This window comes from Eulemur rufifrons, chromosome 3 (genome assembly GCF_041146395.1).
Source record: "Eulemur rufifrons isolate Redbay chromosome 3, OSU_ERuf_1, whole genome shotgun sequence".
Taxonomy (NCBI): Eukaryota; Metazoa; Chordata; class Mammalia; order Primates; family Lemuridae; genus Eulemur; species Eulemur rufifrons.
The window spans coordinates 40,609,583-40,625,360 of record NC_090985.1 but is presented as its reverse complement, the minus strand read 5'-3'; the positions used below and the strand labels follow the sequence as shown (position 1 = coordinate 40,625,360).

General features: G+C 48.7%; 1 protein-coding gene across 1 annotated transcript; it reads right to left on the bottom strand.

Moving 5' to 3' along the window:
* Positions 1-7,991: 7,991 nt before the first annotated feature.
* KLHL38 (kelch like family member 38) lies at positions 7,992-14,410 on the bottom strand. The gene is made up of 3 exons (XM_069465597.1): positions 13,061-14,410; positions 9,174-9,279; positions 7,992-8,281 (listed from the first exon to the last, which is right to left on the bottom strand). Exons 1-3 carry the CDS (start codon positions 14,408-14,410, stop codon positions 7,992-7,994), a joined length of 1,746 nt encoding a protein of 581 aa, XP_069321698.1.
* Between the last annotated feature and the right edge of the window lie 1,368 nt (positions 14,411-15,778).

Genomic DNA, 15,778 nt, shown 5'->3' with positions numbered 1-15,778 from the left:
GAATTGTGTGACACATTTTTTGCTCTAACCACAAAATTTCATGAATTTTCAGCCACTGAATAATGAAATAAATCATCATGCAGACAAAAAGAAGGGGGCAATTTTGAGGGCAAAAGTATTTCCTTGAAAACTTATTGAGGAACTAAGGCCTTGGCCACGTTCACAGGGACTGAGCCCTTTTGGGATAAGTGTCCTGTGCCTTAGCCTTGGAAGAGCAGGTCACTGTGTCCCCATAGGATGAGGAGCTGGTGGCCAAACACCCAAGATCTATTTAGTCTTGTTTCTATGTATCTACAGCTACAGCGAATAGCTAGGCATTGTTTGTTAACAGGCAAATAACAGTTCTCTTTTGGGCCTGGTAAAGAGAATAGGGAACGTGGGGACAACAAGAAAAATCTCATTCCCACTGAGTGCCTACTGGGTGGGCCCTCTGCCCTCATTTTATTTGTTATCTAATGAAGTGGAGGCTTTTTCTTCTTCTGCACAAAAAAGAACTCACAGATCTGGAACTGGAGTCAGAATTCTTTAAGGTGGGAAACCACTGAAGGGATTTAAACAAGGTTGAGTTCTGGCCAGATTTATCTTTTAGAAAGATAAGTGGGTTTATTCCTTCCTGACCCCTGCTAGGATTGCCCCTTCAATCCATACCCCTGGTAGCAGGGGGAGCATGATTAGAAGAGGAGAGGATGGAGCCATGGAGGGTAGTGGGGAAACTTTGTATAGTTGGGGTGAGAAGTCATTGCAACTCCATCCAACATGTCCATGAAGCATTGCCACCTCTCCCTCCCCTCCTTTCTGCTGTCATTATCATATATGTTACCTCTGTATGTGTTATTACTCCTGCCATTTGTCCTTATTATTGTTGCTTTAAACATTTATATGATTGTCATAAGTACTTCTTTCTCTTCAAGCCTTGAGAAGGGGGAGAATATTACAATTCCTGAAATGTAATTTGGGCAACCATGTCCTTGTGGGGTTGAACGACTTATCTAGAATCTTGTTTCAGGTTGGAAGACCTGGAGAGCGACTGTCAGGTATTGTGTGGATTCATCATGACCTCCAGTGCCGTGCACTCATGCACTCGTGCACTCAGCTGCCCTGTGTCAGGACCAGGGAATCTGATGTGAACAATGAGCAAGGCGGGCATGTTCTTGGTCTGCGTGGATCTTCCATTCTGGTGGGGATGTCAGCTAAACTCAGGAAAGTAAATAAACAAGAAATAAGTATGGTAAAAGTTATCAAGGGAAGAACAAAGGGTGCGAGAGCATAATGCAGGGAAGGGGTAGGGACTGCTTTAGATAGGGTGGGCAATGCTGGGTGCTGAGAAGGTGCTGGAAGGTTCTCATGGTGAGTGAGCGAGGTAAGGTAGGAAAGCCCGTAGTGTGAGGCCCGAGGCAGTGTGAATGCGCAATGCATGTCAACCATCACCACTCACTCACTCATTCATTCAGCAAATATTTTTTGAGGGCTAATGGTCCCACTCATGTGGTGCAAACATCAGTGATCTCAGTCCCAGCTGGAGAATGATCTGGGCTCCCTGAAACCCATTAGCGTTCTTAGTTCTGCCCTTCAGATAAGTGAAATAAATTGATACCCGAAGTGGGAATTAATTCTGTTTTGTTCTCCAACACTCCATGGAAGATAAATGTCCCAGTGGCCCTGCTAATGAATTCCACTGCTTCTCTCCTCAGTCTTATCTTTGGCATAGATGTCACCATGTTGCTTCTCTTACAGCCCCTTTCAGAAGGTTTTGATCTGCCGTTGTCCCGAGGTGGCCCTCTGGTTTCTGAATGTGGGCAGGGCTGACGGGGCTTTGGGGGAACCGCGCAGATAGCCTCGGATTCTGAACAGGACAGACCTTTGTGCCTGTGTCTTCGTAACTGACAAACACCTCAGCCCTTCAGTCCCTGTCTGTGTCCTCAAAGCACCGTTTCTGGCCCACTGACTTGTCACGGGAGCGTTACTGGGGAATTCTGCATGGCGGGCCCTGGCATTCTAATTAAATCAAACAAGTGAAATGAATAGGAAAAGAGACTCATGGATATCTTTAGGGAAAACAAAACCCAAATTCCCCACATGAAGGGAATGACGTGGTATTTGAACAGAAGCCTAGAATTCCTATAAGATTGCGTGAGAGCTGACATTTCAGAAACCACCTCCCCGCCCCCCCGGCACCCTCTGCAATGGATGCTGCTTTAACATGCAGCCTCTCACAATGTCACCCAAAGGCTTGTGTGGGCAAGACGGAGAATAGGATATTGCAAGTGACACTGTGCTAACCAATTAGTTCTCTTAGATAATTGCTTATGCCCAGCTGTAGGCTTCTCCTCATGGGCCCTAATTCCTTCTTGATTGGGATTTGGTGAATGTTGCTCACCTTGGACTTTTGGGAAGCTGCTCAGAATCTATGTCTTGTATACATTGGTCCCAGTCTTTGGAGTCCATTAAACAATTGCTGGGCGAATCACAGGCGAAATGGTTTAGTTTAGTTCAGTATGAGTTTAGTTAGTGCTGTCTCAGTGCCAGGCCTCATGCTAGGAGTGGGGGATGCAGAGATGAAAGACATGGTTCCCACCCACAAGATACCCCTGATGAAATGGGGAGATGGGGGTGAGTCTGTGTCATGGTGGCCCAGGCTGGGGGCAGAACGTCTGTAGTGGGTTGAATTCTCCCAAATTCATGTCCACTTGGAACCTCAGAATGGAACCTTACTTGGAAATAGAGTCTTTGCAGATGTGCTTAAAGGTAAAGATCAAGGTGAGACCATACTGGATTAGGGTGGGCCCCAAATCCAATAAGGATGTCCTCATACGGAAAATGACACATGAAGAGAAGAAGGCTGTGTGTGGACCAGGGTAGGGACTGATGTGATGCAGGTGCAAGCCAAGGAATGCCCAGGGTTGCTAGGAACCACCAGCTAGGAAGAGGCAAGGAAGGATTCTTCCCTGGAGACTTCAGAGGCAGCATGGCCCTGCCAACACCTTGATTTTTGATTTCTAGCCTACAATGGGAAGGGTGCCAGGATCAGGAAGGGAGGCTGGGTATTAAGGTTGGAGAAGACTCCACAGAGGAGATGAGGATTGAATAAGAGTTCACTAGGCAGGGCAGGGAAGGGCATGATAGCAGAGGGACTAGCATATGCAAAGGCACAGAGGTATGTTGTACATGGCAGTCTGGGGCTGGGGGATAACATGTTTGAGTAAAACCAGTCACAGTTCTTGTCCTCTGGGACATTACAGATTTTCGTTGTAGGTGGTGAAGTTAAATTCAGCCTATGTTGGGACTACATGGTGTGCACCAGAGACAGCAGACGATGAAGAGGATGAGGCAGGAGGGGACCACCCAGATGGAGAGTGGATGTTCCCGGCCTGGAGGGTTTACCATTGGAGCCCCCACTGCTTATGGGCAGAGATTCAGGAAGGGTCTGAGCAGGGAGGGGCCGGGCTTCCAGTGACTCTGTCCTGCTGGGGCCATGTCACTCTGCCAGGGCACTGTCCAATGCAGTATTGGCTAGCCGTGTCCCAGCCAATGAATGGTCTAATGGTGGCCTCAGGACAGCCAGGACTTCTTTCAAGATGGCCTGGAAGTCGGGGCTGGGGTGGGGTGTGCAGAGCTGAGACCTCCTGCCCACTCTCCCTGCTGGCTCCTTCTGCTCTCGGTTTGACTCTGGGACAGGGTTTTTGGTCTTTTTGTTAGTGTTTTCTTGCTTAGCTCTTGCTCCACTTCGGTTTTTTCCACCTTCCCTTGTCGCCTGTTGAGATGATTAGTCAGGCCATTTGACATTTTTTACTTAAAATGTTTCAGTTTAACTGCTGCCAGCTAAATATATTTTGACCTCCACTATGGACTGTGCTTCTCTACTCCGCCAGGGAGGCCAAGGAAGCTTTGTGCCAAAACCATCTCTCTTTCTTTTGGGGTTGAGATTGTCCTCAGCAGATTGGCAAGGGTCCCTCATATTCTGAGGGTTGTTTTGCAAAACCCCATTCAGACACTGGGTTTGGCGCAGGTGTGCGGATTCATCTGCCACCCAGGCACCTTCTCTGACACACGGAGCTGGCCTGCGATGTGTTTGGCCCTGTTGGCATCTTTCTTTATAAATCCTGGGAGGCAATTTACATAGTTCCTCTGTTCCCCGGGGGAGACTTGGACCAGAGTTGAGCAGCCACAAACTCTGGCAGCTTATTAAATATTGGACTAAGAGGAAAGGAAGAGAAAGTCAAGGCGTTAGCAAGTCTCCGACAAGGATTTCTGGAGGCCACAGAAGGCGTTTACAGACGGGAAGACTTTACTTCTAATTCCAGGCAGATGGGGCAGGCTGGAGAAAGCCCTCCACCCTCAGGCTTACCCGGGTGTATGAACCCCACCCAGACCAGACTCCTGAAGGGGGAGGAAAGAGGGAAGAACAAATGACCCATAGCAGAGGAGTTGGGGCGCTTGAGCTAGTGCCGATGCTCATTTACCTCTGAGTTGGAGATGGAGCTCCCAGAGACGATGCACATTCAGCCTCTTCATTCATTTACTATTCCTCAATTCATTCAATGTGTGTTTACTGAGCATCTGTAATCTATGTGGCAGACACTGAGGCCAGCCCTGGGAATGCAGAGGAGAACAGGACAGATATAAGCATCTAGAGGAGAAGACAGTGATCAGATAATTATAAATAGAATAAGGGTCTCAAAGGGGAAGAGGTGGGGTTAATGGGGTGTTCAATAGGAGAGCTGACCCAGGCTGGGGCAGGGGGTGCTCAGAAGGCCTCTTTGATGCAGTAACTTTTAGTCTGCTGTGTAAGATGTGCATTGAAATTCCATCAGGTGAAGTGGTAGGAGAGGTGTGTATCAGACCGTGGGAACTGCACATGCAAAGGCCCTGAGGCAAGAGAGAGGAGGGTGTGAAATAACAAAGGATGGCTGATAACCATGGGGCCAGAGAGATAGGCAGGTGCTGCATCCTAGGAGGCCCTAGAAGATACTGGAAGGATGAGGGGCTTTGTGCAAAGGTCTCTGGGAAGCCACAGATCATTCAAGCAGGAGAGTAGCACGATGAGGTCTGTGTTTTAACAAGATTACTCTGATTGTTGTTCAAGGACGGATCACGGGGCAGGAGTGGAAGCCGGGAGTCCCCAGGGAGGCTGGCCAGGGTGTGAGGATGGTTCTCACTTGCGGAAGTGGCAGTGGAGACAGAGGGGCTGGAGGTGTCTGTGATTGGTTTCAGGGTGTGGCAGACAGGATCTGTGGGTGGAGTGGGAGAAGGGTGGTCAGGGAAGGCATCTTTGAGTGGCGACCCGGGGGCAGCAGGGAGTGAAACACGTGGGTATGACGTGTGGGCCAAGTGTTTTCAGGAGGAAGGTGCAGGTGTGAAAGCAGAAAGTGGGGCCTGTTGGAACGTGGGAGGCTGGAGGGCAGCACAGCCAATGCTGAGTGAGGGGGACGTGGTGGGAAAGGACACTAGAGATGACAGCAGAGAGGCCACAGGGAGGCGGGGCAATCTTGCAGGTCCCGAAGCACAGCTGAGAGAGCTGGGAAAGCTTCGGAGGGTTTTAAACAGGGAAATGACCTATTTTGAGTCATGTTTTTAAAAGATCACACAGGCTGCTGTGTTGAGAGGAGATTCGGAGGCCAAGGTGCAAGCAGAGAGACCAGTGATGGCACCATTGTGACAGCTCAGATGAGAAAAGGTGGTGGCCGGACTCGAATCAGTGCTGGGGATGGTGGGACGTGGTTGGGCTCTGGATATATCTGGCTCAGACAGAGTATGGGAGGAAGAGTGGAGGCAGAGTAGCCCGTGGCCTTGGGCTGAGACACTGAAGGGAAGGTGTGTCCTCTCCCGGGGTGGGGAAGCCTTGGGAGGAGTAGGTTTGGTGAGGTGAGAGTGGTCTCGAACACGCTGAGTTGGAGGCATCTATTCCATGTCACAGTGGAGGGGCAGAGTAAGCAGTGGGGTCTGGAATTAGAGAAAATGAGCCCTGGACTGTACCCGCATTTATTAATCAGGAAAATGAAGAGACAAGAATGAAACCTGGTGTGAGCTAGGCTGACGCCACGGCACTCACTCTAGCCTGGGCAACAAAGCGAGACTCTGTCTCAAAAAAAAAAAAAAAAAAGGAATGAAGCCTGGGGAGTCAGAGGGGAAGCAGGAGCAGGTGGTGTCCCAGAGCTGGGTGAGGAAGGAGTTTCAAGGATGGGCCAGGAGTGTCCTCTGCTGCTGACCACGCAAGTAGGACGGGAGAAAAATGGGATGCCAGTTTGGGTACTTCAGGGGTCACTGGTTGTCTTCCCAAGTGCAGCTTCAGGGAGAGCAGGATTGAGAGCCTGAGTAGAGGGGTTTGAAGAGAGGAGGTTGGAGTACAATGACAGCCTGTAGCTCAGGGGAAATGTGCAGGCTGGGGCAGGGCTGACAATCCAGGCAGGACCTTTGGACCACTGCCAAGTGGTCTGGGCAGCAGGGCAGAGCTTCAGACCCCAGCAGGAGAAGCCAAAGTGCTAGGCATACAAACTAGGAGGAAAGGAAAAGTCCAGAACCTGGACCCAGAGAGCTGGTGGGAAGGAAGGCTACTACTTGGGAGGGGGCATTCTGGTGGCAGGCTCGTAGCAGCAAGACTCATTCCAGACGCTTCCGTTGGTGGGGAGAGAACTTTTCCCACATGGCTGGGCTAGGACAGGGCTGGCCAGGACAGGATGGGAATGGAACCAGCCATGAAGCTCTTTGGTGCCCACAGCTGAGCAGGGCAGTGGTTCTTGACCCTGACTGCACATGTCAACCATCTGGGAAGCTTTCCAAAAATACAGAGTCCTGGGCCCCGCCTCTGAGAATCAATCCCTGTTCGTCCATCTCGAGTGGGGCTCAGCCCCGTTTTCAAACATCTTCCTGGGCGATTGCAATGTGCAGACAGCACTGAGAACTGCTGCTCTGTGCTCCAGCTCATTCCTGAGCTGGGGGCCGAGCCAGCGTGGGGGCACTTGGAGACCAAGGGCGCGACAGGGGTCGTCAGCCCTGGCATCCGAGGGCAGCGATTGCCGTAAGCTCTGAAGGAATTTGTTGGCTTTCCCCAGAAGAGCAATGCTCATAACATTTACCAAAATGAAAATCCCGATTAATTCTGCGGTTTTATAGCTCCTCAGAGGATGGAGAAAAACATCATTTGGCACCAGAAACAAACTTTATTCTGACGGTGCAGGATAATTTTACAAACACTAGATACGGACTTGCACATACTTCTCTGGAATTTCAATATACTACGTCCATAGAACGCAGAGAAACACAGTCGTGGCCAATTTCTCACGCTGCCACCTGGACCAAGTGCTTCCAGGGACCCTCTTGGATCTCTTCGTCCTCCTGTTCCAGATTTCAGTGTTGCCCTGGGCACATACAGTTTTGTTTTTTTCAGGCCAGAATTTCTTCCTTTGGGGACCTGCTTCTATCTGGTTACATGGGCTGTCAGTCACAATAATTAACCCCACCTCTGCCCCTGGGGACGTGATCCAGGACTAGCCAGTGATAGCAGCACAGTCCCTGGCAACAGTGAGCAGCTCGAGAGGTAAATGTGGAGTTCCAAAGGGCCGTCAGCATCGTTTTTAGGTTTAATATATAGATAAAGGTAAAGTGCTCTCCTGAAGATGCAAAGCTAGGAGATGTGAGTCTATCAGTCGTCATTGTCCTCACCCTGTGTGGATAAAGAAGCTTATTTATAGAATGAAGCTTAATAGAAATGAGGTAGAGAGGGAGGAAAGGGGGTTGAGAGTGAGGGAGAGAGAGAGAGAGAGAAGGGAGATGGGGGTAGGAGAGAGAGAGAATAAAGACAGAGATGGGAGGGAGAGAGAGAGTTGAGAGAGTTAGTTCTGGCAATACTATGCCTGGTTCCAGGCCTCCAGGCTCTGGGACTTCAGTCCTGTGAGCCCTTCCTGTTCCTAATCCTTTTAGGGTTGAGCTCTTTGGAGTTGGTTCCGTCCCTCACAGCAGAAGGCATCTTGGCCGAGACGGGTTTCTCGCCAGCCTCATGGAAGGGGGGGCATGTGGGGTATGCACTGGAGAGTGAGGCAGGCGTGGTCGAAGAGTTTGTGAGGCAGCTGTCCCTGGGATGTCCAGGTGTCCGTCTCAGGGTCGTAGCAATCGAAGGAGGCTGAGTCTTCAATGTTGCAGTCTGTGGTCAGCCGCCGCCCGCCTGTCACATACAGCTTGTTCCCCATCACCGTGGCCCCGTGGTGCATCGTCCGGTCCTTCATGTCCGCACATTTGACAAATTTGTTGGACTGAGGGTCATAGGCAAGAATCCTCCTTGTGTAACCTGAGAACCAAATGACACGTGGGCAAGCTCAGCACCGCTCGTCTGGGACGGGAGGTCAGCAGTCCTGGGCTGCCTCTGATCCCCGCCGCTGCCTGACAGAGGTCAGGGCTCTGAGTTAGAGCGTGGGATGTGGTGGCAACCCACCAAGGCCCGGCATGTGGCAGGGCTGGGGTTGGCACCCAGATCTGTCTGACTCTGGCCTGGCATCCCTCACCCTGAGTCAAGGCAACACACAAGCTGTTCTCAGATTGGGAGCAGCCTCCCAGTTCCAGTAACTTTCTCAACCTCATTGGCATTCTCATCTCTCATTTGCCCATCCAAGAGCTGGAACAGTCCCAAGAAGGAGCCTTTGGAAACTCAGAAGTGGGTCCCCACAACAGCCCTATCTGGTAGGTACTTTTAGGATCCCCATTTTACTGATAGGCACATTGAGGCACAGAAAGATGTCTAACTTGCTAAAGAGCATATAGCCAGTTAGTGGCAGAGACAGGATTTGAACCCAGGTCCATCTAACCCAGAACTAGTCCTCTTAACCATGACACTATACTGAGATTACAGAGAAATAACTATTAGTAGCTAAAATTTTTAACAATAGGAAGCATTTTTTATTTACCATGTGTCTGGGGTAGTGCTAAGTACTTTAGATACATGAGTATGTTTATTAACACAACTCTGTGAATTATGTATTATTTCATCTGTTATTTACAGATAAAGACAGGGAGAAATTCTGGATGAAGAAAGAGTTTTGTCAGACTGTCCACGCTCCCCTGGTTGGAAGGATGTGCTGTTAAAAGGACTACCTTATAGAATAACATCTGTCTGTTAGTGCCTGTCCTTCCCACGGGAGGTGTCAAGTTTGTGTCCAGCCCAGCGAGCCTCTGTTCCAACTCACCTCCCACAATGACGATCCGCTCCCCAAGCACCACTGCAGGGGCGCACACATTCTTGATCATTCTAGTCTCCATTTTGAACCACGTGTTTCTGGAAACGTGATAAACCTGAGGGACAAACAGAATCATGTCACTGCATCTTAAATATTTTTTTTTTAAAGACAGAAATAGTAATTAAGAAGGTGAACTAGGAGTGAGTTTTTTCTTTCTACTTTTCTCCAGTTTAAAAAATATGCCTACAGTACTGATAATAAACAAAATATTATTAAATAACAGATAAAAGAATATTATCAGAAATTGGTCTTTACGTGGCCCCATGCGATCAGTGGCTGGATGTCTATACAGTGGACCAAGAGTTGTGCATTGTAGTACACGTTTCACTTACCTTGCTTGGAACATTTTTTCCCCCTTTAATGTGAAATGGAGAAATTTAAGTATTCAGAAAACCAACAATTTTCCAATCATTTTTATTTCTACCTTATGTTTAAATTCCTGTATGTTCTGGCGTATCCAAGAGGGTCATAGAGCCAAGAATAAATCTGAGGCTAAGTGAAGAAGGCTTTTGAACAGTTCATGCCTGAAAGTCATTAGAGCCTTAGGAAAAATGAAGCACGAGGCAGGGAAGAAGGACCAGAGAGGAGGGTCGGGCTCCTTCGGCATGTTCTGAAACTGCGTCAAGTCACCGTTCCCAAAACCTGTTCTCCTGTTAATGTCCTCAGTTTCAAATCCAAATATCAAATGTAAATTAGTTCCTTAGGAGCAAAATTTAGCATAAGAGACATAGGATGGACTTTATATTAATATAAGAAAAGAAGGAACACAAACATTTATTTGCAGAGGAAAATGGTGCAGTATTCTTTGCTGGAAATTCTTTCCATATAAATTATACTTGTCAACATTATTAAAGACTTTATTATTTTATCAGATTTTATCTTCATAACCATCATATGGAGTAGGTATTATTACGTCCTCCCGTTTTCCAGTTTAGACCGTTGACCGGAGAGGTTAAGCGACATGCCCAAGGTCACACAGCTACAGCGAGTGGGACAGCTGGTCTGGTTTGGGCTCAGAGTTCATGCTCTTAACCACTATGCCTGTGGCTCTGCCCGGAGCCAGGAAAATGTGGCCTTTCCTGATGGAGGCTTTGAGACTGGAGGCCTCTTGAGGTCTCTGTCAGTGCTTCAAGTCCGTGAAGCCTGGAGGGGGCCAAGTGCTAGAGATGGGGTAGTCACAATGGCTGTGAAACCTAATTTCATTTGAAAATACATACATAGGTGACAAACCCTCTGGAAAGAGGGATCCTTGGAAGAAAAGCAAACACTGGTTGCATTTTAGCTGAGTGAGTAATTGCCTCCTGACCTTCTGTTCTCTATCAGCTTTGGGTATGGTTTCAAAAATAGATTAAACATTTGCTTATGATTCTCATAATTCCCCAGAGAGGCTGGGGCAAGGATAACAAAGGATGATCTTTGACCAGTGGAGGAAATGATGCTTTGTTATGGTAAAGGACTTGCTTAATGCCATCCAGAAACAGATAGAAAGGAGGTCAGGTGGAAAGGTACATGCACACATACAATTTGCATAGTGAACCTATTGTAGTGTGGTTCTTAAAGAATGCATGCATGCAGATGAACCATCTTGTGAAAAAACTCCCAACCTATGTGTGAAAATCCAACCTGCTCTGTCAAGTGACTCCAAGCATTCCTTTTAAACTCTATTTGAATGAGGAAAATTTCCATTTCTAAGCTAGTGCTAAGTAGATCAGAAAAGCACCCAAATTAATACTTTGACCCTTTTGTCTCTTCCCACTGCTGCAGTGTAAAAGGCTCACTCATAGGCTTGATATTTTTTGGCTTTGCGATGATCTTGTTTGACGTACTATGTGTTTCTTGATATGCTAGCTTAAAGCTTTTATGAGCTTTGCATTTTGCTCTTAGGAAGTCGCTGGCAATTTTGCAAAGTGAAATCCAGCATAGTTGTTGACTCTATTTTGAAAAATAGCCAAAAGAGAGGGAGGAGCTCTAGCTTTACATAGAAGCACTTTGCTATATCTGTGTTGTGTGGTCAGAGCTTGGACGGGAGCAGAATGTCTCTCCCAGCTCAAGTCAAGGAGCACAGTTTGGGACAGTAATTCTGGAAAGACTGAGAATCTGCCTAGATGATCAAGGAAGAGCCGAAAATATGGGCTAGAGAAATGAAGGCAGGAAAAAGGTCTCCACTGGCACCAACCAAGTGCAAGCCATCAGTATCCCATGCCTGGAACTCCAGAAGAGTTTCCAGTTTTCCTACTTTTGTCCTTTCTGGCCCTTCCAGTCCCTTTTCTACAAGATGTCCAGAGGGAACTTCTAAAAATGCAAATTTTATCACCAGACCCACCCTATCTGAAACCCTTTAATGACGTCCAGGTACTCTCAGGCTAATCCCAATTCCTTGACAAGGCCCAGAGCCTTGCCAGACCAGCCCCATCTCCACAAATACCCATCCCTCAAGAATGTTCCAGAATTTTTATAGGAGGGGCTCAGGGGCAACAGTCTGGGTAGAGGAGGTTGCTCGGGTAGCTTGGGAAGGGGCTGACGGAGATCCCATGAGAACTAAATACCCCACCCAGTTACCCCTTGGCACACTGCCTTTCTCCTTGCTTTGGGCTGCAACTAATTTTCATGCTTTCAGTTCCTCAAGGCAGGGGGCTGGGTCCCTCTGTGCTTCAGGGCTTTTGGACAAGCTGTTCTCTTACCCAGGAACACTCCCCCTCATTCAGTAGACAACTCAGACTCCTGCTTCAGGTGGCGGAGAAGCTCCCTCATCTCTGCCCACATCAGAGCTTCAGTTCCATGCTCTCTTAGCATCCACCCCACCTTCTTCTTCCTCTTTTATCTTCATCCTCACCTGGCACCGCTCTTCTCCTGCCTCTCTGCTCGAGTCAGCTTCAGCCAACCTCACAGGACTCTCTGCAATGTTCCCTGAACCTAATGCTCTCTCTGATTCCTTCTAGACTGGCTTAGAGCACCCCCTATGCTCTTAGAGCACCCCTCTGTGCAGCATCTGAATTGCACTGGTCATGTCAGCTCCTTGAGCATTATGTGTAATGGCTGTTCCCTCTCGTGTCCCCAGGGCCTTCACAGGGGTTGGTATTCAACATAACTCTTGCAAATGAACAAAGCACATCTCATGGGGTCTTCTCGATTATCTGTAACGATAAGCTCATTACTCAAGTTTTTCATATCATTGGATGAACTGCAGAGATTACTAGAAACTTGCACAGAGTTGGAAAACACTTAATATTCTGAAATGTGGCCTTTATTAATCATCCTTCTCAGAGAGCTTGTTAGTGAAATTAATATCTACCTATCACTTAAGGGAGGGGCTCCCCAACCTGGCTGCACCTTAGAATCTCCTGGAGACTTTTGTAAACCATGAATTTTAGGAACCCGCACAAAGAGATTTTGATTCAGCAGATCTGAGGTCAGATTCCAGGGGATTTGGTAACAGAGATTGGTCCAAGGTTTGGGAATCTTCTTTTACTGATTTAGGTTAGAAGCATCTGCCAAATTCCTATAGGACTTCACTATCTGACATTCAATGTGTGCTGGCTTGAATTTTTAGATATATTTTTTTCTCCTGAAATTAAGATAAACTCTTTGTGGATAGGGATTGTATTTAATACACCTTTATATGCATTAGTCTTGCACAAAAAGAATTCATAAATTGAAAAAAAATCTTGCTGAAAATGATTCTTCTTCTTTCCTCCTTCTCTTCCTCTTTCCCTCCCTTCCTCCTTTCCTTGCAAATGACAAGTGTGTATGTGTGTGCATTCATGCATGCATGTATGTATGTGTGCATGTATGTATAGGTTCATGTACTTACATGATGGGAAGAGCCAGCCATTTACCTGGATAAGGCGCACAGGGTTCTGCATGATGTCCTCTCCCCCAAAGAGGTAGAGTCTTTGGTCTTTCACAGCGACGGCAGGATGGAGAACCCCCACTGGCATGCTGGCCATACTCTCCCAGACGTTGAAGATGCTGTCATACCTCTCCATGGAGCCCATGAACTCCTGCCCTTCCCCAATTCCCCCGATGGAGAAGATGAAGTTCTTATGGGCAGTGCTTCTGTGAGAGTAGCGGGCTGCCAGCATGGGCTCCCCCAGCCTCCACTGATTGAGTTTCAGGGAGAAGATGTAGACGTTGTGGCTGACCAGACTCCTCCCTGAGCTGACAGCCATGCCCCCGAGCACGTAGACGCTGCGGTGCAAGGTGACAGCCGAGGCCTTGTACAGGCGGGTGGGGAGTTTGGCGAGGCTCTTCCATTGGCCAGTCTGTCTGCTGTACAGCAGGACGTCCCTGGTGGTCTGCTGGCTGTCCTTCCGTCCCCCCAAGAGGATGAGGAAATCTTGGTAAGAGTTCCTTGGAGGGACATGCGACAGGGGTTTGCAGTCTGGGGTGGCGGTGCCATACAAAGAGAACAGCTGCCTCTTGGCCGTCTCCAGGATGGTCTGGCACGCAGGCGAGGATTGCAGGAGGGCGTCGTTGGAGATGAAGTGGTGGAAGAAGGCTGGGTGGATGTACTGGAGCCTGACCTGCTCAAACAGTTCCTGCACATGTTGTTTCCGGGCCTGGAGGTCGTGCTTGATCCAAGCCATGAGGGCCTCAAACACCTTTTCCTCCTCCCCACAGAGCCCGTCATCTCCGAGGTAGTCTCTCAACTCCAAGGCGCAGAGCTCCTTCAGGTCAGCAGATGCGGCCACCTCTGGGAAGTACGTCAGGGCCACCTCCCTGGCTTTCTTTCTGAGGGTCTCGCAGCTTAGGATTTCTGCGAGCCTGAGCATGCCCAGGCAGTTGCTGGGAGCCAGCTGGCTCTGCAGGTATGAGGAGCAGGCCTCAAACAGCTTGGGGTACTGCAGCATGGAAGCTGCCTCCATCAAGGGAAGGACGTTGTCGGCGGCGATGCGCACCTCCCCCGTGTACACATAGGACACAATCTGGTCCAGGGTTGGGGAGTCGATGCCTTTCAGCTGGACTTTGGCCTCTCTGTTCTCCCGGAAGTTGCTGCAGAACATGGCCCGGAAGTAGGGGCTGCTGGAGGCCAGCACATTGCGGTGGCAGGGGACCTCCTGGGTACCGGTGCAGATGCTCACATCAGTCAGGATCCTGCTTTGTCTTAAGCCATTGAGCTGCCGCAGCAAGTCAGAGGAGAAGTCATGGTCCTTGAAGAGCAGCCCGTCTGGTGACTCCTCGTCCATCCTACAGAGAGGAGAGGCAGCCTGAGAGGGAGCACGAGTCAAGCCTTTCCTAGTGGCATGTGCTGGAGGGTTCAAGCTGTGGGGGCTCCAAGACTCGGCTCATCTATGTCCCTTCACCAAGACGTTTGTGGGTGTCACCAGGAATATCACATAGGGAAGAGCAGGCCCCAGACCTCAGAGCTGACACGTCTCTTTTTGGTTGTGATTATTCTTAAAGGTCACAGGCAAATAGCATCTTCAGCTAATCTGAGAAAAAACAATCACAAAACCAGAGTTGTTGGAAGTTACTTGACTTCCAGGGGCTGAAATGTTAGCCTGTAGCAAGACAACAGTCCATGCATTTGACCAGCAGACGTGCGTAAGCCTTTGTCCAGATTCTTGGCATATCTGTTACTTAGTAAACTCATCTAAACATCTCTTTCTGGGTGTTAGTCATTCCCTGAGGATGACATCCTGGGGGTGTGGCCCTCTGGTAACCAGGCAGAAATGAGGGATGAAAATGGGCCTTTGCAATATACATATATTTTTAAAAACATGACTTCATAGAGTCTTTTTGGTTTTGTTTTAAAGGTGGAATAAATGGAAAGCAGAGACCAAACAATACCCTGGTTTATTGGATGACAGCTGGCAGTCAGTCTACCTGCAGAAGAATTCAGCATTAGAGATATTTACCTTGTTTTGCTGCAGGGACATCCACCGATGCCTAGTCCAGCTCGTCCCTCCGGAGAGTTTCCACCTCTAGCTCTGAGCAAAACCATAAACCCCCAGGCCTTTCCTTTAGTTGGCAAATGATTTGTCCTAGGAGAGTTCTGGATTTGTTTATGCTGAAGGCACTTTCACAGTTTTCTAGAGCTTTGTGCAAGGACTGCTGGGCAGGGAGACAGTGTATACATTCCAGGGCTAAGAATAGTTGCATATGTACTTTCCACTGTTATGACATGTGACTTTCCAGTTGCCTTTTGCAGCAACCCGAGGGCCTGCAGGGCCTGCGCATGCTCACATGCCTTGTTTCCTTGGCAAGTGTTTACATCGGCAAAAATAGATCGGGAGGAACAGCTTCTCTTAGAGAAGACTTTGCTGCCCACTTGGAACCATCTGAGTCCCTTGTCCTAAAAGTACCTGGGAATTCTAGATGGCTGTAAACAGGTTACTGTGACCTGTGGAGAATCACTGAAGATGGCTCTGGGCTACGTTGAAGGTGGCAGGTGGTCACAGGGGACACCAGAACATGGGCTTGTGGGTGCTGTTCAATGGATCTCTATTTCCCACCATCTGCCTGGCAGAATCAGTGCAGAGGGCTGTGACTTCCTCCTCCAGGCTTTAAGGTGACGGAATCGTGACACAAGTTGTTTTTTCTTGAGCACCCTG